The sequence below is a fragment of the Myotis yumanensis genome, unplaced genomic scaffold (genome assembly GCF_028538775.1).
Source record: "Myotis yumanensis isolate MYYU_CA2020_CCGP unplaced genomic scaffold, mMyoYum1.0.hap1 SCAF_7, whole genome shotgun sequence".
Taxonomy (NCBI): domain Eukaryota; kingdom Metazoa; phylum Chordata; class Mammalia; order Chiroptera; family Vespertilionidae; genus Myotis; species Myotis yumanensis.
In genome coordinates this window covers 69,996,811-70,022,934 of record NW_027223758.1, presented here as the reverse complement: position 1 = coordinate 70,022,934, position 26,124 = coordinate 69,996,811, and the positions used below count along the sequence as shown (strand labels likewise).

Below are 26,124 nucleotides of genomic sequence, written 5' to 3'. Positions count from 1 at the left end.
TCCTGTTATTCTCTTTGCTCCCTCCTCCGTGCGAGTGGGTTCGCTCAGGACCGGCTCGCGGGGCGCGTCTACTTCCTCCTCCTTCGGGCGCGTGAGTAGACGCTGCTCTTCACAGCCGCGAAGCAGCTTCCACTTGGCGAGGTTCACTGTGCTTGGAGGTCTAGCTGAGCCACCAAGGCAACGGAATTCCTTGGGGTGAGGCCAGGTTGGGCGTCTTCACGGCTCCGGAGCCCCTCTGAGCGCCTAGCCATTCCCCTGGGTGTTAGAATCTGGACCGCCTGCAACGTCTCCAGGACTCGGGGGACACCACACCTCCTGGGGGTCTTTCAGGGCCTGCGGAGAAGCCAGGCGGTACCAGACCGGGGCCAAGGCCAGGAATGGAGGCCAGAATTGCCACTGAAAAGCCTTCGCTTTAGTGCCCCTGTTGTTGACTGGAGCGACCGCTTTCACCTCTCTCCGCCTCAGTTTCTCCATCTGTTAAGTGAAGAATCTTAACAGCCAGTGTCGTTTTTCTCAGGCATGGACTCCTTTAAGAACCTGGTGAGAAATAATAGACCCTTTCGAAGAGAAATGCACTAAATGTTTAGCAAAGTTTTAGACAGTCCACCCAAGTAGGTGATTCTGATGGTTGCCCCGATGGCAGGCGGGGAAGGGGTGAGCTGGGCAACAGCTGGCGGCCCCTCCATCACTGGGACTGATTCGGCTGATCTGGTTGTGCCTCCCCTCACTCACCAGCTCCACGTCTCCGCTTCTCTGAGCTTCGTGGGAAAGAATGGCTTTCCTCAACAGACTTGGGTAGAGTTGGTTTCGGCTCAGCCGAGGGTGGGAGTTGTTGCCTGAACCCCAACTGGACCCTCCCACCTCCATTCCCCAGTACTTAGATGCCGTCATCTAACTGGACAGACCTTGGAGCGCCCGACCCACGTCAGGGAGTGGAATCTACAGGATATTGTATAAGGTGGTCACACACAAAGCATGTCATGCGGCCTCGGTGGGACGTTTAGAAGTCTCCTGTTCACACCAGAGGCCCCACTGATAGGGCATGAAAGAATAGCTACCTGTTCATGGTAAAGTGCCCACGTAAAACCTAATGACGGTAATAATAATGGCGGCCCTCTGCTGTGCAGCAGCTGTGTACACGTTCTCTCATTTACTGCCCTGCGGTTTTACACCTGTTACAGCTGAGGATGACTGGGATGCCCAGAGGTTAGGGAACTTGTTCTTGCTCCCGTTGGCCTGTGTCACACAGTGCTAGTAAGTGACTGGGATTTCATCTCTTGAACGCCTGTCTCTCAACATCTCCTAGAAAAGAGTAGAAAAGGAAAATAGACATTTTTTTCCCCTCAGGAGTTGCCAAGTGACCTGCATCAAGATGAAATATGTGTTTTAAACTATCATTTCAAAATATTTCTTCAGATAAAACACATCCTTGAGGGCAAAGACTGTGTCTAGATCAGTGGTTCTCAACCTTCCTAATGCCGCGACCCTTTAATACAGTTCCTCATGTTGTGGTGACCCCCAATTTCATTGTTACAAATTGAACATAATTAAAGCATAGTGATTAATCACAAAAACACTATGTAATTATATATGTGTTTTCCGATGGTCTTAGGCAACCCCTGTGAAAGGGTCGTTCAACCCCCAAAGGGGCCGCGACCCACAGGTTGAGAACCGCTGGTCTAGATTAATGAATTCCTGGAGGTTAGTAAGTGCTAAATGTAATTTTGGTGAATTCTTCAGTTTACCTTAACTTCTACCCATTATGGCATCAAATACTAAAGCCCCAAATGTTTTAAAGTGCTTCATGTAAGCATATCTTCATGAAGTTAGATGTTTTTTGAGAATGTGGTTTATTACTCGGAGTATTTGGAAGGCAGGATCCCTCGGGAGGTCAGTAGGTGGCACCATTCACTCAAGCGGGAAATCCAGGAAGCCAGCCGGTTTGGGCGGAGAGTTCTGTTTTGGACACAAGGAATTTGAAGTGCAAATGAAAGTAGGAATCAGGTTAGGAAGGGTCTTAAAGGCCACACCAAGGGATTTATTCTAGGAACCGTGGAAGCTGTGGATGAGAAGAGGAAGGACCGTGTTATTTTAGAAAGATTACTCTGGTTTCCACCTGGATGGCACAGTGATCCAGACCTGAGATGGCAGTGCTCTCAAGAGCAGGTGGCCGTGGGAATGGAGAACAAGTGAACCGATTGAAACTTGTATAGATCAGGCTTTGGTGAGAGATTGTGTGCAGAAGGAGCAGTGGGAGAAAGTGGGCTGACAATTTGCTTTCTAGTTTGAGCAACCGAATGGGTATTGTTGCCTATTTCTCATGTAACTACTGAACCTAGCTGACAGGGAGCAGATGAAAAACAACATATATAATTTTTATATATAATTTTATATACAGTTTTTATATTAAATTTATATATATAATTTTTCATTGATTTCAGAGAGAGGAAGGGAGAGGGAGAGGGAGAGAGAAAGATAGAAACATCAATGATGAGAGAAATCAGTGATGAGGAAGAATCATTAATCAGCTGCTTCCTGCTTGCCCCCTACTGGGGATCTAACTGGAAACCCAGGCATGTGCTCTAAGAATCAAACCATGACCTCCTGGTTCATAGGTTGATGCTCAACCATTGAGCAACACTGGCTGGGCAGAACAGCATTAAAATGGAAAATAATAGTAAAAGATAGTACTTTTATAGCTCATTCTGTGTGTCAGAGATGTCATTCTAATCTTCACAACAATCCTATGAGATTACTAGTACAATTATCTTCCAAATGAGGAAACTGAACTAAAGTAACTTGCCTGAGATTACACATCTAGTAAGTGGTGGAGCTAGAATTGGAACCGAGGCAGTCCTGCATGGCTCATACCAGGAATGAGCCCACAACCTGGGCATGTGCCCTGACCTGGAATCAAACTGGTGACCTCTTGGTGCATGGATAGATGCTCAACCACTGAGCCATACGTGTGGCCAGGTGCCCATACATTTCTTGTGTCTCCAGTTGGATTCTAAGCTTCTGGAGGGCAAGAATTATTGTTACATTTTTCTCAACTTTCCCTCCCTCAGCTCCTATTCTCTCGGTGTAGGTTAAATGCTCCCACACTGTGTGCATCCATAGTACTTCACACTTCCTCCATCATCTCAGGGGCTGCATCTTGTGTCCCTGGTACCTGGCACAGGGTCTGCCACCATAAGTATTGAATGAGTGAGTGAATCCATCAGTAAGTCAGTCATCTCAGCAAATACTTACAGTTGCTTATTGGCTTTTTAGAACTATAACTGGGATCTCGACTCCTTTGACAGTGATTTTAGCAGCAGGGCCTTTTACTATAACATTCTCTTTTTGGGGGAGGGGTACAAATTGGTGAAAGTTGGGGAAGAGATTAACTGCACTTAACTGGCATTCTCTACATAGCCCCGAAGCTGTCTGCTATTTGATACTTGCCTTTCTGAAATGTTGGGTCACAGAGTGGGGAATGAATGAGGACTTTGGAATGCTTGACAAATGACTTGGCCACATCCCTCTGCACTGGTTTGGATTAAGTCTGCAGCAACTTCAGTCCTAGTCTCAGCGCTACAGGAGGAATGGGAGGCTTTTCTTGATAGTTACTGATCACTTGCAGAGGGAGCCCAGGATTACAGATTCTCTTTCCTTCATTGTGATAAGGCCCTTGACAGTAAGTTTTCAAAACTTAAAGACCCAGGGTCTTGCCTTCTCTCAAATGTTCATTCATTTGAACTTTAATCTGTATGATGACATCAGGAAGGTGTTAAGGCCAAAATATAGAATCTAGCAGTAAAGCTACAGAAGAAAATGGGTAAATGGTAAGGACTGGAAGGGAGTATTGAGCAAGGCTTCAGGGGTGCTGGTAACATTCTCTTTCGTGATCTGATGTTGCTCATAGTGTGTTCAGTTCACAAGCTGTACACATCGAATATGCTCCTTTTTCTGTGTGTATGTTAAATGTCAATTAAAAGTGAAAAGCTTTAAACAAATCTTTGTGTGTATGCCACAGATATGTTTATTAGATTAGGGTGAGCTGTTCTTTTTACCCCTTTAGTTCTTGACCTAAACTCCAGGTTAAGAACCACTGAGCCACTCTGGCCAAGCAAAATTAACTAATGTTTATAAGTCTTTTATAATTTATAAAATGCATTCACACACATGATTGCTTTGACCCTTAAAACAACTCAGATATTTATGTTTATCTCCATTTTACAGCTGAAGCCCAGAGAGGTGAGGCCACTTCCTGAACTGAGGAGTGACAGAGTCAGGTCTCAAATCCCTGCTCTTCCCAAAGCATGATGCCTTCAGCAAAGGAGAGCCAGAAGGGTGAGAATTGTTTTGGGAGATGAATACAAGCTTTGGTTGAAGGAATAAGAACTGAAGAGAAGTTAAAGGAGTTGGAACCACAGGTAGGAGTGATTCAGCAGGACAAGCATGTTAGGCCCATGGTTATAAGAGCCTGTGTGTCTGGACCTGCTCCTTTTACTTTGGGGTGCTCCTGTTACTGTGTGGCTGGGCTCCCACTTGCTTTCTCCTGGGCCACCCACTCTGCTGGTTGGCCCTTGGACAAGTCACTGCACTCTCTGAGTCTCGATTTCCTCATTTGCAAGATGGAAATAACTACCCCTCTCTGCCAACTTAGGAGAATTGCTTTGAGGATCTGATGAGGTGGTGCATATGAAGCTGCCTTGAGAACTTTAAAGTGTGCAGCATGAGGAACCCCTGAAGCCAAGTTTACTTATCCCAAGAGAGGGAAGGCAGGACTCTAATGAGGGCTTCTTTCCTTTTCCCTTTTTTTTCTTTTCTACTTCGTATTTTTATCTATATTATTTTACAATGTACTTGTTGTAAAATGACACAAGTGATGCTGAAATATTTAAGGTAGAAATGGAAAATTCCATATGCTACCTGCCTGTAGCCCTCTATCCTGCTGCACAGATAGATCACCAGTGTTTGTGGATTAGTACATCTCCTGCCAGGCTTTAAAAAAATATTACACACACACACACACACACACACCGCCCTGTCTGGATGGCTCAGTTGGTTGGAGGGTTGTCCCATACACTAAAAAGGTTGTGGATTCCATTCCCGGTCAGGGCACATACCTAGGTTGAAGGTTTGATCCCCAGTCGGGGCACATGCAGGAGGCAACTGATTGATGTTTCTCTCTCTCAAAATAAAAAAAATCAATAAAAACATCCTCAGGTGAGTATTTAAAAAAACATATGTGTATAAGTATCTACATATATATTTTTCAATACACATGCACTTGCTCATACAACTTTATTCTTTAGATTTCACAAAAATGTCCTCTACATTGTTCAGCACCTTTCCTCCCCTTCCCCTCCACCCTTAACAGTTTTATCTTGAAGAGCTCTCTACATCAGAGCTATTTAATTTTTTCTATATCTGAGCATGTATATAGTCTAGGAACAGATGTCATTTGGATCATTACTAATTTTTTTAAACATTATCAATGACGCATAAAAATGCTTGTCAAACAAGTTTCTACTTCTATAAATGTATTTTGAAGTAAAGTTGCTGGTGACACAAATTTTAATATTTAATAGATATATCAAATGCCAGATTCCACTCACACCAGTGGTGTTTGGGGTAGACATTTGACAGTGTCTGGGGATATATTTACTTGTCACTAAACATCTTAAAGTAAGAAAGTCCCCTCAAAACAAAAAATTGTGTTAGTAATGCTGGAGTTGGCAAACCCTGGCCCACACCTTGCCAGTGCTGGATATTGCCATTCTTTTTAAACTTGCCAATCTGGTCATTTGAAAAATGATACCTTATTTTACTTTGTACCTCTTCTGGAGAATAGACTTACTTCTTACTTTATATATTATTTACATTTGTTATAATGAACATATATTATTTTTGTTTTGTTTTTGAAAAACCATTAAAGATTTTTTAAAAATCTATGTCTTTGATTATCACTATGCAGTCTGTTCTTAAGATTTAATTATGTACATGCCTGCTGGTTTTTCCCTGATAAGGTATAGAAAATAATCCTCAATATAAACCTTAAGAAGTCATCAGTACTTCAGGTTTAAGTCTCCATCCTCTGGCCTTCAGAATTGCTCTATTGCCCTTACAAAGCACGTTCTCCCAGTGGACACCAAGACCCAGGAGCCACCTCCAGTAATCATCATCACAGCCCAGAGATACTCCTGACCACAGACCACAGCTCCAAAAAAATGTTCTTGCACTGGCCTACAACACCCACCATGGACTCATCTCCCAAACACCAGAAAGAAATCCTCATTCTCATTTCTCTCTGTGAAACCTATGGTCTATTTACCCTGTGAATTTCCCAGGCTGGCACAGCTGAGCCAAGCCCTGGCTTCTGTGGAGCCCAGAGCTGCTGGCATAGGCTCAGGTGCAGCATGAATATGTTTGAACACCCTCCAATATGTCCTGTCAAATGGAAAATAGGTGGAGCCCAGTCCTGAGCCCTGCCCAACATGGCAAGGACTCCTGGAGAAGTGCCCCCCTCCTTTCATTTAGCAAGCCGGAGCCAGCCTGGAGGAAGTGTCCATGGAGGACCTGTCAGTAATAACTGGATACTCCCAAGAAAATGTCCCATGTGGCCAAAATGGCCTGGGTTTACCTGCAGCCTTTGCAGATCACCCAGTAGCAGATTGGCAAACGGGCATACAGCTCCTGCCCTGGTCCCAGGAACAGGACTTCTGCCAGCAGTTCTGTGCATTGGATCTGTGCTATGGTTTTCCAGTAAGCAAAGGCATATGTGGAGGCTGCCTGCCTGGTTTTGTGGATCTCCACTCTCTAGAATGCACACAAATCATAGCAATGGAATGGAGTGTACAGTCTGTGAGGCCATGAATGGCTGAGATAACCCCTGCACTGCTGACTTAGTGAAAGAGAAAGGAGTAAGGGGTTCACAGTGGGAAGGGAAGGGAGTGATAGAAGGAAAGAACACCAGTCTGCAAGTCAGGGCCTGAGTTCTGCTCCTGCCTGGCTGTGTACCCTGAGACAGATAAATCACTTTACTACTTTGGGCCTCAACTTCCTTGCTAACTGGTAATTGGAAACATTCCCTCTGTTTTTCAACTTGCGTGTTTCTCAAAAATATTCCCAATTATATAAAGCTGGCTACAATGGTTTCAAGATTTAAAATAGCTTTTAGAAACAATCTACTTCCTATTGGTTAGTTTTTCCTACTCAAAAGTAATAGATGCTCAGAACAGGAGGAAAAAGTCAGATGATACAGCCAAACAAAAAGTAATTCATAGAGAATACCCATAATTCCACCCACTCAGAAACCATACTGTTGATGTCTTAGTGGGATCTGTTCAGATAAGTGGTTCTTAATTGGTGGATGGGTGGACTTTGGTGGGAGAGAGCTCCTGGATTATTTAACAAACCCCTTTTCATTGGCCATTTGAGATACTTTAGTTGTTTTGCCATTACAAAAAAAATGTGCAAATAGAAGCTGGATGAAAAGGAATTAGAACTTGAGAAAATGAGAAGAAAAAATGGGTAGTTTGAACACCTGACAGAAATACTTTAAAGAGCACAAAAAGATGCCTCATTATCCTATAGTGCACAAAAATTACCAGTGAGAAACAAACAAGGGCTTAATGGGCATTTCAGCTGTTTAAGTAAACATATTTACTGGGCAGGTGCTATAGTATGCTAGACCGTATAATATGAACTCCACAGGTAGTTCAGCCACTGACCTCACTGAGCTTTTAAACTAGTAGAGATCAACACAGAAATTGTGCATGAACAATAGTTTGTGTCTAACCAAACTGCCTTCATGACTAATTGGCACAGTAAACTGTAACCTCTCTCCCCCTAACTTCCTCTGATTGGCCCCAGAAATTCGTAAAGCAAGTCTGTCTGCCTGTTCAACCTACAGATCTTTACATCTTCAGGTGAAGCACCCAGTCGTCTGTGCTGTCCTTCCCTGGCAGGAAGGGCCTGCAAGCTCCCTGTTGATTCATCACACTGTGCACGTGCCCAGACCTTCCAACAAAGTGTCCGTGAACAGATGGCCACAGCATGGGGACAGTGAGGCCCAAACCTTTGAGGACAGACTATGCTGGTAACACTTGAAAGGGTTCTACAGCTTCAGGAGGTGGGTGGGGAGGGAGAACAGATGAGCCAGCCCTGATTGGAGGACCTGGTCTGCTGCCCTCCCAGAAAGAGCCTGTGTGCCTTAGATCAACACTTCATACTAAGCTGTGTGCTAATCTTCAGGGATCTTGTTGGACTGTGGATTCTGATTCAGCAGGTCTAGGGTAGGGACTGAGATTCTGCATTTCTTACCAGTTCCTAGGGATGTGCTGATATTTTCTTTCTCTGTTTCTCTTTCTCTCTCCCTCTCTCCCTCTCTCCCTCTCTCCCTCTCTCCCTCTCTCCCTCTCTCCCTCTCTCCCTCTCTCCCTCTCTCGCCTTCTTTCTTTCTTTCTCACCCGAGGATATTCTTTCCATTGATTTTCAGAGTGGGAGGGAGGAGGAGGAGGGAGAAAAACATTGATCTGACAGACACATCGATTGGTTGCCTTCTGCATGCCCCCCTGGGGCACGAACCTGCAACTGAGATTTGTGCCCTTGACCAGGAATTGAACCATTGACCTTCGGTCCAAGGGCAAACACTCTAACGATTGAGCAAAACTGGCCAGGGCAGTGTGCTGATACTTTAGACCACACTTGGAGTAGCAGAGCCTTAGGGATTGGTATCACAATTCCTTGGGATGCTTTAAAAATACGGAAAGTTAGATTTATCCAAACATACTGATTAAGAATCTTCTGATCCATTTCTTCAGTAGGTCTCCACCCAGACTGCACATTAGAATCTTTTGAAGAGGTTTTTCACTGCTAGTTCTCACTCATGTTATCTCTCTCTATATCTATTTCTCTCATTCCCCTTGATCCCCCTCTCTCCCCCTCTTCCTCTCTGTCTCGCTCTTTCTCTCTAGTTGCTTTAGTTTGAAAAGCTCTTTCAGGTGGCTCTGACAACCATCCAGTGTGGTGTGGGAGCAGAGGCAGTGGTTCTGAGTCCGGGCTGCACATCACAGTTACCTGTCACCTGGAAGTTTTACAGAATGTCAGTGTCAGCATTTCTAGGGTTGGTACCAAGAGATTAGCATTCACAAAGCTCCCCAGATGAGTCTAAGCCAGGAGTGGGCAAACTTTTTGACTTGAGGGCCACAATAGGTTCTTAAACTGGACCGGAGGGCCGGAACAAAAGCATGGATGGAGTGTTTGTGTGAACTAATATAAATTCAAAGTAAACATCATTACATAAAAGGGTACGGTCTTTTTTTTTTTTTTTAGTTTTATTCATTTCAAACGGGCCGGATCCGGCCTGTGGGCTGTAGTTTGCCCACGGCTGGTCTAAGCTGTAGCCCCTGGTGTAGAGCCTGCTATAAGAATCATCTGGGATTCTTGATGGAAATACAGGTTACCATAGTCTTCCTTGACTCAGATTCAAGGTCTGGGGCAAGGTTCAGGAATCTGTATGTGCAACAAGTGATGTAGCTGATTCTTATGAGATGGCAAGTTTGAGAAACACTGAGATAGAGAAAATGTCCCTGGATTGGTCTCAGAAAGACAGCGCTCCTGACTGCATAACTTCTCATGGCTCATTTAGCCTCTCTGAGATTTGTTTCTTCATCTGCAAAATGGAGATGATATTAACTACATGAGGAAGAGATGGGTAATCATCCCCCAGATATCTGTGTCCCCAGTCCATAGGATAGAGTTGTTGGAAAGGGGCTGCACAGGCCAGGCACTATGTTTCCCAGCTCCAATTAGCCTTTAGGGGGCCAGCCACAGGACTGAATTCTGACTGAGGGAACGTGGGCAGAAGGAGGAGTGCTTCCATGGTCCTCTGCTCTCTTTCTTCACTCTCTGCCCTTTGGATTTCAATGACCATTGGATATCAGTGCCTTGGTGATCTTGGATGCCACATGGGAAGATTGACAGAACTCCCTGCTCCTTCCCCCACCCCCCATGCTGCTAATTGGACTTTATGTGATTGAAAAATGAGCTTCTGTGTAAAGTTGCTGTGATTGAGCAGTTTATGAGTTACAGGGCTGTGTTAACTAGCATACTGCCTCCAGGATTGTGACAACAATTATCTAAAGCAGAAACTACAAACGGACAATGTAAAGGCTTAGATGCAACCCACAAATATATTTTGTTATGCCTGATTCTTAAAAATTTATCAACAAATTTTAAAATGAGCAATTTCAAAACAAATATCTGGATTCCCAGGTTCTTGAAAATCCAGAATAGCTATTGGCTAGAGCCAGGAGCAGCTGTCCCTGTAGCGTGGAACTCATGCTCTGGTCTTCACAGTCTCCACCACATCCTGTGGGTTCATACCTGGTCCGCCTCATGTTTATAGCATTTCTCTGGTCTCTGTAGCTTCCTCAGTCAGCAGGCCCTGATGTAACAGACGTAGAAATTAGATGCATTAGCCAGTAGGATTTTTCACAAAGAATTCCTTCAGGCACCTTCTAACTCCCAGGAGAGCCATCTATCTGCTCAGAACTTAGAAGCAAAGTCTCTTGAGTGATCTGTCCAGGCTGAAGGATGTCACCCACACGCACCGAATCTGTGTCTGTGACCATTTCAGCATCTGCATATGGGGGCAGTGGCATGAGGAGAAAGAGCTCAGGTGTATCAGGATCAGATAGATCTGGACCCCATTCCCAGCTCTTCTGCCTCCTAGCTGGTGATTTTGGGTCAAGCATTTAGTGTTGTTGTTTTTTTTAAATATATTTTATTGATTTTTTTTTTACAGAGAGGATGGGAGAGAGATAGAGAGTTAGAAACATTGAGAGAGAAACATCGATCAGCTGCCTCCTGCACATCTCCCACTGGGGATGTGCCCGCAACCCAGGTACATGCCCCTGACCGGAATCGAACCTGAGACCCCCTCAGTCTGCAGGCTGACGCTCTATCCACTGAGCCAAACCGGTTTCGGCAGCATTTAGTGTTTTTTGAGCCTCAGTTTTCCCATCTGTCAGGTGTGGAATTTAGTACTCTTCTTCTTGTGGGATTTCTGTAAAGAATCTGGCTAAAGGACACTCAGACCATGTTAATTCCTTCCCTTTTTCCTATAGTTCAAAGACCAGGGCCAGCTTGTCCCTAATAATATAAGGCAGAAATCAAGCAGTATCTCTTTTAACAATTTTGAATTATTTTTTTAAGATAGAAATAATGCACTTCTATCTAGGTGTGTTAGTCTGCTTGGTCTGCCATATCAAAATACCACAAATTGGGTGGCTTAAGTAACAGATGTATTGTTCTCACAGTTCTAGAACCTGGAATTCAAGATCAAGGTCCCACCAGGGTTGGTTTCTGGTGAGACCTCTTCTGGTTTGCAGATGGCTGCCTTCTCACTATGTCATCACATGGCCTTTCCTTGGTGCTTGATTGAGAAGAGAGATCTCTGGTGTCTCTTCCTCTGATAAAGACACCAGTCCTATTGGATTAAGGCCCCACCCTTATGACCCAGTTTAACCATAATCACCTCCTTAAAGGCTCTATATCCAAATACTGTCAAATTTAGGTTTAGGACTAAAACATATGGATTTTGTGGGGCTATAATTCAGTTCACAATACTAGAAAAACCAGAAAATCCAATTTTAAAAAATCACTTGGAATTTCCCTTTTATTCCTATCTATACCCACCCCAGTCTAACTACATAACTACTTTATTGACTATCCTTCTATAATATTTAAAAATTTAATTGCACATACTTTTTTGGTAGCCTTTTACATTTTAAATATTATAGTAACCTAAGCTAAAGAGGACTTTTAGAGTAAATTATTACTAGAGGTCCGGTATATGACATTCATGCACTGGGGGGGGGGGGGGGGGTCCTCAGCCCGGACTATGCCCTCTCTCGCAGTCCAGGACCCCTTGGGGGATGTCCACCTGCCAGCTTAGGCGTGCTCCTGGGGCGGGGGGGAGTAGTGGGCCTAAGCCGGCAGGTGGACATCCCCCAAGGAGTCCTTAGCATTGCTGCACTCACCAGCCATGAGCCCGGCTTCTGGCTGAGCAGCACTCCCCCTGTGGGAGCACACTGACCACCAGGGGGCAGCTCCTGCATTGAACTTCTGCCCCCTGGTGGTCAGTACACGTCATAGTGACCAGTCGTTCCACTGTTCGGTCGATTTGCATTTTAGGGTTTTATTATATAGGATAACCTGTTTTTAATTGTAATCTTTTAATTGTAATTTTTCTCATTTAGTGGATATAAATTGTTTCATGGAATGAATATACTCTCATTTATCTGTCTGGACACTTAGAATTCTATTGTCTATAGACTTGGGTGTTTGTTAGCTCTTGACTTTGGGCCAGTGATAACTTCATCCATCTGAACATCAGTTTCCTAATCTGTGTTATCAGGATAATAAAAATATCACCTCAGATAATGATTGTAAAGTGCTTCACAGGAAAACCCTCATGGCTGTTACTATATTACTAGAGGCCCGATGCACGAAATTTGCACCCTCAGCCCAGCCTGCACCCTCTCGCAATCCAGGGTCCCTCGGGGGATGTCCGACTGCTAGTTTAGGCCCAATCCCACAGGAATCCCTGTGGGATCGGGTCTAAACTGGCAGTCAGACATCCCTCTTGCAATCCGGGACCACTGGCTCCTAACCATTCTGCCTGCCTGCCTGATCGCCCCTAATCGCCTCTGCCTTGGCCCCTACTGCCACAGCTTTGTTCAGAAGGACATCAGGAAGGTCATTCAGCTGTCTAGTCTAATTAGCATATTACTCTTTTATTATTATAGACTAGAGGCTCAGCGCACAAAATTGTGCACGCGTAGAATCCCTAGGCCTACTAGCCTGTGATCAGGGCCATGTCCGCTACCGCTCGCTGCCACTTCCCCACGATGCTCGCCACCACTGCCTCGCTGCTCGCCGCGCGCCCCCCCACACCCCCGCCCCCGCTGCTGCTCACCAGTCCCCAGTCCCGCCCCACCGCCACCCCCCACGCCCCCCCCGCCCCCCATTCGCTGTGGTTCCCTGTTCGCCATGCTGCGTTCGGTTAGGAGCCTGCGGGGAGGCAGGGGAGGCAGGGACCGAGAGGTGGTCAATGCACCTCATGGCGACTGGTTGAGCAGTTGTTCCGGTCGTTATGCTTATGGTCCCTGGCCTTTTATTATATAGGATAGTGGCATATATTATAATCTACCAGTAGTGGACCCAAGTGAAATATTTCCTTGAGGCTCCCATCTCACTGTGCTGAGTTCACATTCAATGGCAACCTCTTGGTGGCAAGTCCATCCCTAGTTGCCATGGAAAAAGGGCATGAATAATCCCATCACTGAGAAGGAACATTTAGCTCCCAGTGTGAATTAATACATGGGACTGTCACTATAAGTACTTCAGGCTGTTTAAGATTTCTGGCACCCAAACTGGATGTTATTTCCCTGATTAAAACTTCCCAGTACCCTCAACATGTGATAACTCCTAAAGGTGGCTTAGCAGGCCTGACATCACCACTCAGCCTCATCTCTCACCTCTGCCTCCAGCCAGATGAATAGCTGTCAGTCCCTCAAATACACCATCCACACTCTCACCTCTGGGCCTTTTCACCTGCTTTCTCTGCCTGGAGCATGCATCCCTTCCCCATCTTCTCTTCATTTAGCTAATTCCTCTTCATCCTTAGCATCTCTGCTTGGAGGCCCCTGAACAGATGCCCTACCGGTTTCTCCCCAAACCTCCCCCCACCCCGACACACACACACACTTTTACCATTTCAGTGCACACAAGCTAACCCCCAGCTGCTAGCACCCATATTTATTGCCAGGGGGCTTTTTGTGGTCACTGGAACCCACTCTGCCAACTGCAGGACAAGCCTGAACTGCTGGGGAGTTAACATTCCTGGGAGCACTCCTAGAGCAATGACTGACAACTGGGTATATAAATTCCCCAGCTCTCTTCCTCCTCAGGCGAGATAATGCCAAGGTGTTTTATACCAGCCTCAGAATTTCCCTGTGTGATTAAGCTCCAGCTGCTCACAGTGCTAACTTGCTTGACAACACACCTTCCTTGGCTGCCTTTCCTGTCTCATTTCCCGGGATTTCCCTTCTCTCCCAAAGTAATTGCTTGTCTTTGAATTCTTGTCTCTGGATCTGCTTCAGAGAAACCCATACTGAGAGCCACTGCACCTGAAAGCCTTGACTGGCACGGTCAGCACCTGAGGAGGCAGGGCAAGCTGGATGTTCCTTCCCAGCTCTACCACAACCCCTGTCCTCACCCCAGTCAGCACTCATCATGCTGTGTTATAATTGCCCAGGTCCCACGGAAACCCAGACAATTTGCTGGGAAATAAATGTAAATGGCTTTTAAGCATTTAAAAGGATGGTCAGCTTCATTCATAATTAATAAAATTCAAATAGAGAATGCCAACTGATAAATGCAAATGAAAAGACAAAATTAGAAAATCGTTTTACAATCCCTGATAATTGGTACAGTCAAGGACCATCAATTGATGAGGAACTGGATGCCCACAAGGTTCGGGGGGGGGGGGGGGGGGCGGGAATAAACATTTAACATGGAGAGATGTGGTCACCACCATAACCCAGTAATCAGCCGAAACCGGTTTGGCTCAGTGGATAGAGCATCGGCCTGCAGACTGAAAGGTCCCAGGTTCGATTCCGGTCAAGGGCATGTACCTGGGTTGCGGGCACATCCCCAGTAGGAGATGTGCAGGAGGCAGCTGGTCGATGTTTCTCTCTCATCGATGTTTCTGACTATCTCTCTCTCCCTTCCTCTCTGTAAAAAATCAATAAAATATATTTTTTAAAAAAAATAACCCAGTAATCAAACTTGGCATCGTTAATAGTGGAACAACAAGATATTATGGACCTCCTGAAGTGAGGCAAAATGAAGCACACAGCACAGCCTATCAAGTATTAAATTCTCGCCCCCAAAATGTTAAACCTGAATCTAATCTATCCTTTAAATCTAAGTACTAGTTTATAGGAAATACAAGGCCGAGTATGATAAGTTAAAGGACATACCACAATGACCAACCAATGCTCCCTAAAGTGAAGCATTGTGCAAGACAGCTGACCAGTCTCTTCATGAGTCAAGGTTATGGGGAAAAAACTTTTAAAAAGTGAGGACCATTCTAGGACGTAAGGTGTAACAACAGAATTTACCACATGGTCCTTGATTGGATCTTGGTTGAAACCAGCAATGAAGACATTCATTTTTGGTACAACTGGATAAATTTAATTATGAACTAGATATTAGGGGCTTATTGTTATTTTTTTAAATGTGAAAAATGTGTTGGTTTATGTAAGAAACTGACCTGTGTTAGATATATAGTAATACTGAAGTTGTTAGTGAGTGAAATATCATGATGCCTATACTTTATTTCAAAATACTTCAAACTCTCTACCCCAAATTAAACATTTGGCAAGTTTTTATTTTTTTTATTTTTTATTTTATTTTTTTTAATTAAATCTTTATTGTTCAGATTATTACATTTGTTCCTCTTTTTTTCCCCCCATAACTCCCCTCCTTCCAGCTCCCACACTACCCTCCGCCCTCACTCCCCACCCACTGTCCTCATCCATAGGTGCACGATTTTTGTCCAGTCTTTTCCCACATCTCCCACACCCCTTTTCCCCCCAAGAATAGTTAGTCCGTTCCCTTTCTATGTCCCTGATTCTATTATAATCACCAGTTCATTCTGTACATCAGGTTATTTATTCACTTGATTCTTAGATTCACTTGTTGATAGATGCATATTTGTTGTTCATAATTTGTATCTTTACCCTTTTCTTCTTCCTCTTCTTAAAGGAAACCTTTCAGCATTTCATATAATACTGGTTTAGTGGTGATGAACTCCTTTAGCTTTTCTTTATCTGTGAAGCTCTTTATCTGACCTTCAATTCTGAATGATAGCTTTGCTGGATAAAGTAATCTTGGTTGTAGGTTCTTGCTATTCATCACTTTGAATATTTCTTGCCACTCCCTTCTGGCCTGCAAAGTTTCTGTTGAGAAATCAGCTGACAGTCGTATGGGTATTCCCTTGTAGGTAACTGAGTTTCTCTCTCTTGCTGCTTTTAAGATTCTCTCTTTGTCTTTTGCTCTTGGCATTTTAATTATGATGTGTCTTGGTGTGGTCCTCTTTGGATTCCTTTTGTTTGGGGTTCTCTGCGCTTCCTGGACTTGTAAGTCTATTTCTTTCACCAGGTGGGGGGAGTTTTCTGTCATTATTTCTTCAAATAGGTTTTTAATATCTTGCTCTCTCTCATCTTCTGGTACCCCTATAATTCTGATGTTGGTACGTTTGAAGCTGTCCCAGAGGCTCCTTACACTATCTTCATATTTTTGGGTTCTTTTTTCATTTTGCTTTTCCGGTTGGGTGTTTCTCGCTTCTTCGCATTTCGAATCTTTGACTTGATTCTTGCGCTCCTCTGGTCTGCTGTTGGGAGTCTGTATAATATTCTTTATTTCAGTCAGTGTATGCTTACTTTCTAGATGGTCCTTTATCACACCATTGAGGGTCTCATTAGATTTCCTGTACATCTCATCAAGTTTATCGACAGACTCTAGAAGCCTCTTGAGAGACCTCAAAAGTGTGGTTCTGAACTCAATATCCTCCCTTGATAGTTTTGTCCTGTTTCTTTGTCTCCGCATTTTTTACACTTTCTTGGTACACCCCCTAGTGGTCTTTGTGCGCAGTCTTGTTGTAATTAAGCCTTGATTGTTGTAGTTAATACTAGAGGGATTTGACCTCCAGGACGACTGGCTGTGTTAATCAGCTGTGTCTGCAGTGGAAGCACTTCTGTCCTCTAGGGAGGTGCTAATCTAGCCTTTGCCTGAGGCTATCCAGCAAATGCCTCTGTGCAGGGCTTGGGCGGGGCGGGTCCCACGGGATCAACAGGGCAGAGGAGGGAGCAGTTATGGCTGCTCTCAGTCCGTCCCCACGGGCTCTGCCTCTCTGTCCCAGCAACAGCTGCAAACCTCCGAGGGACCGTAGCCAGACAGTCCTGCTTCTCCCATTTGAGTCTGGGTCCCTAGAGACTCACCCGGATCTGGAACTCAGAGTCTGAGGCTCCCTCCGGATTGAAACAGACAACCGCACTCCACACCTTAGTATTTTACTTCAGCACTGCGCCTCCTCTGATTCTCGGTTCCTCCTAGTTGTAGAACTTCCACTCAGCCAGCCTTCCTGTGGTTCTGGATGATGTCCGTTCCGTCTTTTAGTTGTATTTTTGAAGTGGTTGTTCGAGGCAGCAAACTCCGGCGTTAACCTACGCCGCCATCTTGGTTTCCCCCTGGCAAGTTTTTAGAATGATGATATCTAGATGATGGGTGCTCATTGAGCTATTTTTGTTTGCTGTTTCATGTGTTTGAAAATATTTTTTAAAAATTTTAGCCTTACCCGAGGATATTTTTCCCATTGATTTCTAGAGAGTGGAAGGGAAGAAGGAGCAGGGGAAGGGGGCAGAGACAGAAACATTGACATGAGAGAGACACATCAATTGGTTGCCTCCTGCACAGGCCCCTGCTGGGACTGGGGAACCTGCAACCAAGGTACGTGCCCTTGACCAGGAATCAAACCCATAACCCTTCGATCTACGGGCCTATGCTCTAACCATTGAGAAAACTGGCCAGGGCTGAAAATGTTTTTTATAATAAGGCAAAAAGCAAATAAAAACTGTGAGATACCATTTTTCACCCATAGATTTTTAAAAATGTTTAAAATATGTTGTGTTGGCAAGGGTGTAGGGCAATGGGCACTTTTATAGACTGTTAGTGGGGAGTATAAATTGGGACTGCCTCTTCTGAAGGAACTTTGGCAAAGACATATTCTTTGATCCAGCATTTCCATTTCTAAGAATTTATCATACAGATTATTCTCAAATATGTGCACAAATACATATGAATAAAGATGTTCACTGCAGCATTGTTTTTAATAACAAAGGATTAGAAACAGCTATATATGTCCATCAGTAGAAGTTGTTCAATTTATTATGGTGCATCTATACAATGTTGGATCTTATAAAGTATGGGGTAGATCTGTATTGATAAGAAACTCTTAACAAAATGTATTGCTAAGGAAAAAATACAATGAGCAGACCACTGCCTATTCATCACTATGTCTCTTGTGTCATTGAAGTGCCTAGTACATGGTGGGTGCACAATTAATATTTGTTGAGGGGATGAACACACACTGAGTGTGATGCTGAGTCTGGCTCCCTGGATACATCAGGTGGAAGACACAGTCAGGGGCCAGATTTTCCACCTTGATCGAATTCTAAAGCCTTATTCCCCTGAATTCACAGACATTTGAATTTTCCCTCTTGACACAGTATATCCTTCTTTGCACAATAAAACTGAACAAGACACTTTGAAATAGAGAATTTTCTAAACGAGGTTGGCTTAATGTGGTGACTGGGACTTAGCAGAAAATGTAGCTCCAAGTTTCCTTGGCAGCCAAAGAAAAAGAGAGAAACCCATGAGCCACAGAACTTTTGTTAATGGGCGAAGGAACGCCATTGATTCCTCAAGAGCCATGCTTCTCTGCCTGGAGGGTGATGTGGCCAGGGGTCCTTGGTAGTGTGACTTGGGGGAGGGGTTGGAAACTTAGAAGCTTATTTTTCTGGTGCATCTATTTGCTCAATGGTAAATAAATTACAACAATATTTATAGTAAGGGAAGAAGGGGATATTAAGGAACTTTATGTAAAGTTCTCATGAATGTTTAGGGTAACCTCTGTTTCTTTGGGCTCCTCTGGTTGTGCCTCAGTCTCCTGGGGTGAAGATGTGACCTTAGACCAATGATTAACATCTCTGAGCTTCCCCTTCTTCATCTGGGAAAAATGATTATTGTGCAGATGAAATGAGATGATGCATATAAAGTATGTAGGTTGATAACTGCTTGCTGTGCTGCTGTTTAGATTAATATGTTCTCATGGTCTTATGGCTAAGAGCGTATTGGCTAAGACTTTGGAACCAGATAGCCTGGGTTAGAATCTCAACTCCACCACTTACTAGCTAGGTGACCTTGGGCAAGGTCATTTAGCTTCTTTGTACCTCAATTTCCTCCTCTGTAAAATGAGGCTATTCAGATTATTGTGAGGGCTAAATGGGTAGATGGTTGTAAAGCCTTTAGAACAGTGCCAGGATGCACAATAAACCATAGTTTGTTCTCTTCTTCTGCTCTTAGAGGTCCTTCAGGAGAAAAGTTAGAAAATAACAGCTTCAAAGAGAGACAAACTATTTCCAGACACTAATTTATAAAAGGAACGAATCTCTATAACACCAGTTCTCCTAAAGAAATATTTGCTTCTCAGAAGATCGAGGCAGAACTTGTTTACAATGGTGGAATTATCAGCAGGGGACTGACCAGATAGGAGCTACCTGGGGGGCATGGCTTCCTTCCCCGGGGCTCCAAGCACCCTTCCACGGAGCCTGATGGAGAGGACTGGTAGCTCATCTCTCTTGGGCCAGGGGCGGGCCACGGCAAGGAGGAGGGAAGGAGCTCCCGGGATCCCCCTAGCGCCTCCCCCACCGCCCGGTGAGTGATGACATTCACGGAGAGGGAGGGAGGGAGCTAAGGAGAGGGGCCGGCTCCATGAGGCCATGTGATGCTGAGCGAGAGAGCCGCGCTGCCGGAGCCTCTTTCCTTCCTCCCTCTGCTCCTGGCTGTCATGGCGACCCCCAACAACCTGACCCCCACCAACTGCAGCTGGTGGCCCATCTCGGCGCTGGAGAGCGATGCAGCCAAGCCTGCGGAGGCCCCCGACGCTCCCCAAGCGGCCAGCCCCGCCCATTGGCCCAAGGAGAGCCTGGTACTGTACCACTGGACCCAGTCCTTCAGCTCCCAGAAGGTACAGCCAGAGCAAGCAGAGGAACTGGATGCGCCTGGTGGCTCGGAGGCTTGGGGGGAGGGGTTAAGGGGCCTGGGGACCTGGTGTAAGACTGGAGGGTGGAATCTGGGGTTTCCAGGCCAGAGGACAGAGGCACTGGGCTGCTCCCCCTGGAGGTGACTGGCCCTGTCTTGGGCTCCAGGAGCACCGACCCCAATTCTAGGAATATCCATTCTATTCCCCTCCCAGAAAGGCCAGATCTGTTCGAGGGTGGAGAAGAGAGACAAAGGCAAGGGGAAGGGAATGGGCACTGCTGGGAAGGCCGCCTGCTGGAGGGGCGGCTGCGGGAGGGAGGAGGAGCACTTCCTGGGGTCCAGCCTCCAGCCGGGTAGTCCCCTCGCAGGCCAGGCCTCCCTGCTGCTGTCCTAGACACTACAGGCCTTTCAAGTTTCAGTTCCTCTGCCCCTCTGCACGATTTGGGGCCTTCCTCTGCCTGGGGGTTGGGGGATCTGTCTGTAGCCCCCCATCCCCAGCCCCTTGCTTGAGAAGGAAGGAGTTAATGCATCTTCTTAGACCAGTCCAGATGTAGAGCTGTGTTTTGTTCTTAAAGGCACAGATAGCCTCTCGACCACTTCTCAGACTCAGGGGACCTAGGGGGCAGTTGGTAATACAGCCTGGTGCTGAGTTATTGGGGTTCCCGCTTCCGGGGGAGTGGTGGTGGGGGGGGGGGATGAGGGCCCAGCACTGCGCCTGTAAGACAGGAGTGCCTCTAGGGGCGTAATTTCTAACCCAGGGTGACCGTCGTGTTTGTGGGGCATGGATTCAGCACCATGGTCAGGGCCCAGCATTTAGGCCCCATTGCCTGTCCCTATAAGATCCTTTTGTTCCATTCACTCATTTCCCAGATGGAGAAACGGATTCTATAAAGAAAAAGGGCCTTGGAACCGAAAGATTTGGGTTTGAGTGTTGGTCAAGGCTCAGTTTTATATTCTGGAAAATGGGATAATAATGATAGCTACTTTAATTCCAGCCCCTCTGGGGGTTGCTGAGAGGTTTGTTGAAGAGGCAGTGTGACTACTGTTCTAGAATGGCACTGCTCAAACTTGGTCGTGCATTGGAATCACTGCATGACCCTGGTTAAAGCACAGACTGCTGGGTCCCACCCCAGAGATTCTGACTCAGTAGTTCTGGCGTGGGACCCAGCGTACTGCATGTCTAACAAGCTGCCAGGTGATGCTGATGAAGCCCACAGGTGAAAACTGCAATCTCACCATTCTACTCAGAAGCTTGTAGTGGCTCCCTGGGTCCCTCCGGGAAAAAGCCTGAGTCCTCATCAGGGCTTCAGGCCCTATTGTAGGTCCACGGTCTCCCTTTGAGTGATCCCAGTTTAGGGTATAGACTCTGAGGCCAGACAATCTCTAGTGGGATTACCATCGTCCCCAGTAACTTGCTATGGGATTTGAACAGGTTGCTTGTCTCTCCAAAGCCTCAGTTTTATAATCTGTAAAATGGAGCTAATGGCAGTACCTTCATCAGAGGGCTATTTTGATGGTGAAATGAGATGATGCACAAAAAGTGCTGACAGCAGTGCCTGGCGTGGAGTCAGGCTCTGTTACTAATAGGTGTTAGGATGTCAATAAAGTACTAGGTACAGGAGAGGTCACATTAACCAAGGTCCCACTGGGACTCGTCCATAAGTTTTATACATGCATGGTGAACACCTACTGTGTGCCAGGCTCTGTGTAGGTTGTTGGGGGTTTGGAGATGAATCAGCCTGATCTCCAGATGTTAGAATCTCCCCCCACCCAGAACCTCAGGAGCCAGGCCCCAGTGGTGGGAACTGGATGGGAGACAGAGGGATGGTATGAGAGCCTGGTTCAAGATTGTCCTCATCCTCTCAGAGTTTGCCCTTGTCTTAGATGTACTTGTGGGGAGCCCCTGCCAAGAGTAATAGGCCCAGGTCTGGGTCCTGCCGTGGGCCAGTCCTGACACCCAAGATGGAGCATGTCTCCCAGAAGCCCCCTCCCAGATGTGGCAGCAAGGAAGTAAATGACCTCTACTTTTGCCTTTCAAGCTCTTGGGCACTGACCCCCAGCTATGTCCATATTGCTGCACTTGACCATTTACCCCACCCGCAGGAGGCCCACAGGTGAAAACTGCAATCTCACCCTTCTGCTCAGAAGCTTGTAGTGCAGTGGTTCTCAACCTTGGCTGCACATTAAAATCCAGAAATCAGGATTTTAAAAAGATTCCCAGGTGATTCTAATGTGCAGCCAAGGTTGAGAACCACTGTTGTAGTGACTAAAGCCCGAGTCCTCATCATGGCCTCAGGCCCTACTGTAGGATCCTAACCTTGCTGGGTCATGGACCCCTCATCAGTCAGGGGAAGCCCCTGGACCTTTCTCAGAATAATGCTTTTAACTGAATAAAATTATATACACAGGATCATTGGGTTAGAAGGGAAACCAATTTTATTGAAGTGCAGTTATTGACATATTTTTAAAACAAATTTGTTATGTAATGACATGTTTCTATATTAACCCATTATATAACACATCTAGTGGCAGGACTGATAGCAGCTGTGATACTGAAGTCGTGATAAGTGTAACTGGCACAACTGTGAAGTTATGAAGATATCTGACTCCTAGGGCTGACAATATTCCAGGCATGCTCACACTACCATGCTTTATCGCCTACACTCAGAAGAGAAAGCTAAATGTCAGTTTGAGATTACTGAAAATAAACATGTAATATTTCCATCCTAGTTCAAGGACTCTCTAAGTTTATTCCTAGAACCCTGGGTCTGGGAGTCTCAATTATAAGCCCCTGTGCATGGTCCTTTCTGTCCTCTTCCCCGTCCACCCTGCTCCAGCCACACTGGCCTCCTCCCACACATCCTTTTCAAACACTGCAGACATGCTCCCACCCCAGGGCCTTTGCACTGTCTGTCCCTCTGCCTGGAACAGTCTTCCCCAGATCCCTGTGTGGATCACTGCCTCACTTCATTCAAACCTTTGCTCAAAGGTCACCTTCTCAAAGAGGCTGCCCCAATGGATTACCCTATTTAAAATGATCACCTGTCTCCCTTGTACCCTGACATCCCCAATTCTTACCCTGATGTATTTTTTTCTTTTTTCTGTTGCACTTACCATCTTTTAACATATCCTATCATATTAACTGCTTATCTGTCTTCTCCCACTAGAATGTCAGCTTCCTGAGGACAGAGATCCTTGTTCACTGCTGAGTCTCCCAAACTTAGAACAAGACCTGGCACAGAGTAGGCACTTGATAAATAAGTGTTGGAAAGTGATGAATTTATAAGCCATAGGTGTTACATTTTTTGAAAAAAAAGGTATTTGATTCTGTCAACCTAAAACTGCTTTAAAATATAAAGTTTATTAATTTAAAACCAAGGTATTTGAGATAAATAAACTAAGGCTCAGAGACTCTAAGTGTCTTTTGCAAAATCACACAGCAACTAAATGCCTGAGAAGAGACACCAATTCAACCCATCACAGTTGCCTCAGAAACAAGGGCTTGGTGAGGAGGGACAGTGCCTGACCATGACAGTGAAGAGAATTTGTCCAGAGATGGCTGATGTCTGGTCACACTGAGTGGTGACCACCTAAGTCTGCTCCGGCCCCCAGGAGGCAGAGATGGCAGATGGCCTTGGCAACTGCATGCCCTTCCCCTGGGCCTGGCTTCCTCCTGCCTCCCCTCCCCTGCAGGATGGCGCATGGGCTCTGGCCTTCAACTCAGCTAAAGGAGAAAGTCTCCTTGGCCGCTTGCCCATGTGACCTGAGGCAGCTCCAAGCAGGACTGTTACGCCTCTAAAGATAGTCCCCTTCCCAGGCAGCAGCCCCACCTGGCACCCTCACTGGAATCTCAGGGCAGGACAGATGCCCTGCCAGGACAGAGGCCAAATGTCTGGACTTGCCAAGGGCAAGGGCTTGGTTTGGGTTCTGTTTCCATCCATTCAGAGGCCCCAGCTTGGCCCTGAGGCTGGATGACTGGGCGGAGCCTGACCTCCGAGGCAGGAGGAGAGGCAGGAGGATGCCAGGATAGGCCGGAAGGGAACGGGGCGGCTTGGCTTCAGCCAAACTCCAGCCTCAACCGCTCTGGGGCTTCTCCAGGGCAGTCACTGCCCATGAGCTCAAATGTACACATACACAGGCATCCTTACTCATGCATACTCACTCCTGTCCACACTAATGCACACGTGTTCATATAATACTTGAAGACTCACACTTACTGGTACACTCATCCATATACACTCATGCACACATATTCACACACAGACACACACACACACATTTGCTCATTCACACAGTTGCTACTCACGCTCAGGCACACACACTAACACACCTAGACCCAACAGATACACCCCCGGGTGCTCACTCTCTGCCACGGTTCCTCCCCTTCTCAGACAGACCCAGCAGTTCCCTCCCACGGCCTGTCTCCTGTGTGGTCTGAATGTAGTGTCAGCTCCCTGCAGGGCTGCAGCCCCTTGTTTTACTAATGAGAAAGAGGCAGCTCAGGAAGGGGCAGTGATAGCTCTAAGGTCACACAGCATTGACATGGCAGAGCCAGGGTGAGGATTTGAGAGCCTGCCTCCCAGTGCCATCTGCAGGACCTGCTCTGGCTAAGGCAGCAAATGAATTTGTGAATGAGTGTTGTGAGTTTCGGTGCCAATTACCTCTCCCTCCCCACAGTTCACTAAACAGAAGGGGGTGTTCATGTTAGCTGTGAGCATGGGGCATGAATCACTCTAAGACATCAACCAGGGGTTGTGGTGTGTGTGTGTGTGTGTGTGTGTGTGTGTGTGTGTGTGTGATAACAGTGATGTTAAAAACCATGTATTAACCTCCTGTCTGGGACTTTACCCACATCATCCCATCTCCACCTTGAGCCAGACTTGAAGTAGATTACATTCCTCATTTCACAGAAACTGATCAGAGGGGTACAGTGACTTGCCCAAAGTCACACAGCAAATAAACAACAGAACCAGGTTTTAAGTCCATGTCTGTCTGCCTTCGAAACCTAGTCCAATGCAAGTAGCTAAGATACATTACCTCTACTGTATGCCAGGCACCGTTCCACAGGAACTAATCATCTGATTCTCACAACAGCCCTCTGAGGGAATTGCCATTGGGACTCCCATTGGTCAGGTGAGGAAACTGAGGCACACAGATGTAAAGCTATTTGTAAAGCCAAGTTCAGCAAGTAAGTGCTATAGGGATTTGAATTGACACAGTCTGGCACCCAGCCCAACATGACCCCCTGCTGTGTCTTCTGGGTCTTTAACTCCAGACATCAGGGAGGGAGGCTGGGGATGCCCAGTTCCCAGAGCTTCCTATTGGCTGTGGGGACACTGATGCTCAGGAGGGGTGGAGGCACTTGCCATCTTTTTGCAGGGGGGCCTTGGGTAAGTCCAGCCTTCTTTCTGAGTCTCAGTTCACAGGAAGGGGACAGTTGGACTAGGTGATTGCTGTTTTCCAGCTCAGAAATTTTGGGCTGGGTTAGGACATGCCCCTACTTCAAGGCTCTCCATTAGCTTCTACCAGCTCAAATGTTTGTCTGGGACCCTCTGGAGACATAGGGGAAAAGCTAAAGAGGGAGCAGATCCAGGATTCCCTGGAAAGAGCCCCCAGGGCAGAGAGCACTGGTCTGGAGGGTCAAGAACCATTGCTCGCAGGTTTAGGTCTGCCACTAAATTGCTGTGTGACTTTGGGTAAGTTACTTACTCTCTCTGGCCTTTAGTTTTCTTATCAGTAAAATAAGGAGATAGTCCCTGCTCTGCCCTCTTCTGAGAGGCTACTATGAGCATCCAGCAACCAGATGGGAAGGTATTTGGGGACAGTAAAGGGCTTGATAGATGTTGGCAAGTTCTTTTTTTCCTCATTTTTTTCCCTCAAATAATTTGAAAAATTTAGCTCCTGACGATAAGAATTTCTGCAAATTTTCTGGCCAACTCCACCCCTGGAGACCAGGCTGAGAATCCAATCATGATAATGATAATTGGGAATTGAGTGCCATCTATACACCAGACACTGGATTGGTACTATTAATACTTCCATTTCGCAAATAAGGAGACTGAAGCTCAGAAAGTTTAAGGAATCTACTCAAACACAGCAGAACCAGGAATTTTATCCCCAGGTATGCCCAGCTGTGAAACCCAGCCCCATAACCACCAGGCCCTAGGCCCCTGGGAGATAGGCCCCCTACCCAGGGGCCCAAGAATGGCCTGGAAGAAACAGTGTCCCCTCCTGTGTGTG

At 46.1% G+C, this 26,124-nt stretch overlaps 1 protein-coding gene across 11 annotated transcripts in view; it reads left to right on the top strand.

Moving 5' to 3' along the window:
• Positions 1 to 34: 34 nt before the first annotated feature.
• GDAP1L1 (ganglioside induced differentiation associated protein 1 like 1) overlaps positions 35 to 26,124 on the top strand; it is a 39,660-nt gene continuing 13,570 nt past the window's right edge. For 2 of the 11 annotated variants that reach the window (XR_011472194.1, XM_070420892.1), the window contains exon 1: positions 19,550 to 19,870. Coding sequence is in view for 7 of the 11 variants with exons in the window: in XM_070420892.1 (XP_070276993.1) it covers positions 19,628 to 19,870 (243 nt within the window). In the remaining 4 variants the exon portion in view is untranslated. Of the gene's footprint in view, positions 1,255 to 4,224; positions 4,419 to 7,903; positions 8,090 to 19,549; positions 19,871 to 25,895; positions 26,006 to 26,124 lie in introns of those variants that run through there. The other 9 variants (XM_070420899.1, XM_070420893.1, XM_070420894.1 and 6 more) reach the window with 9 other exon arrangements.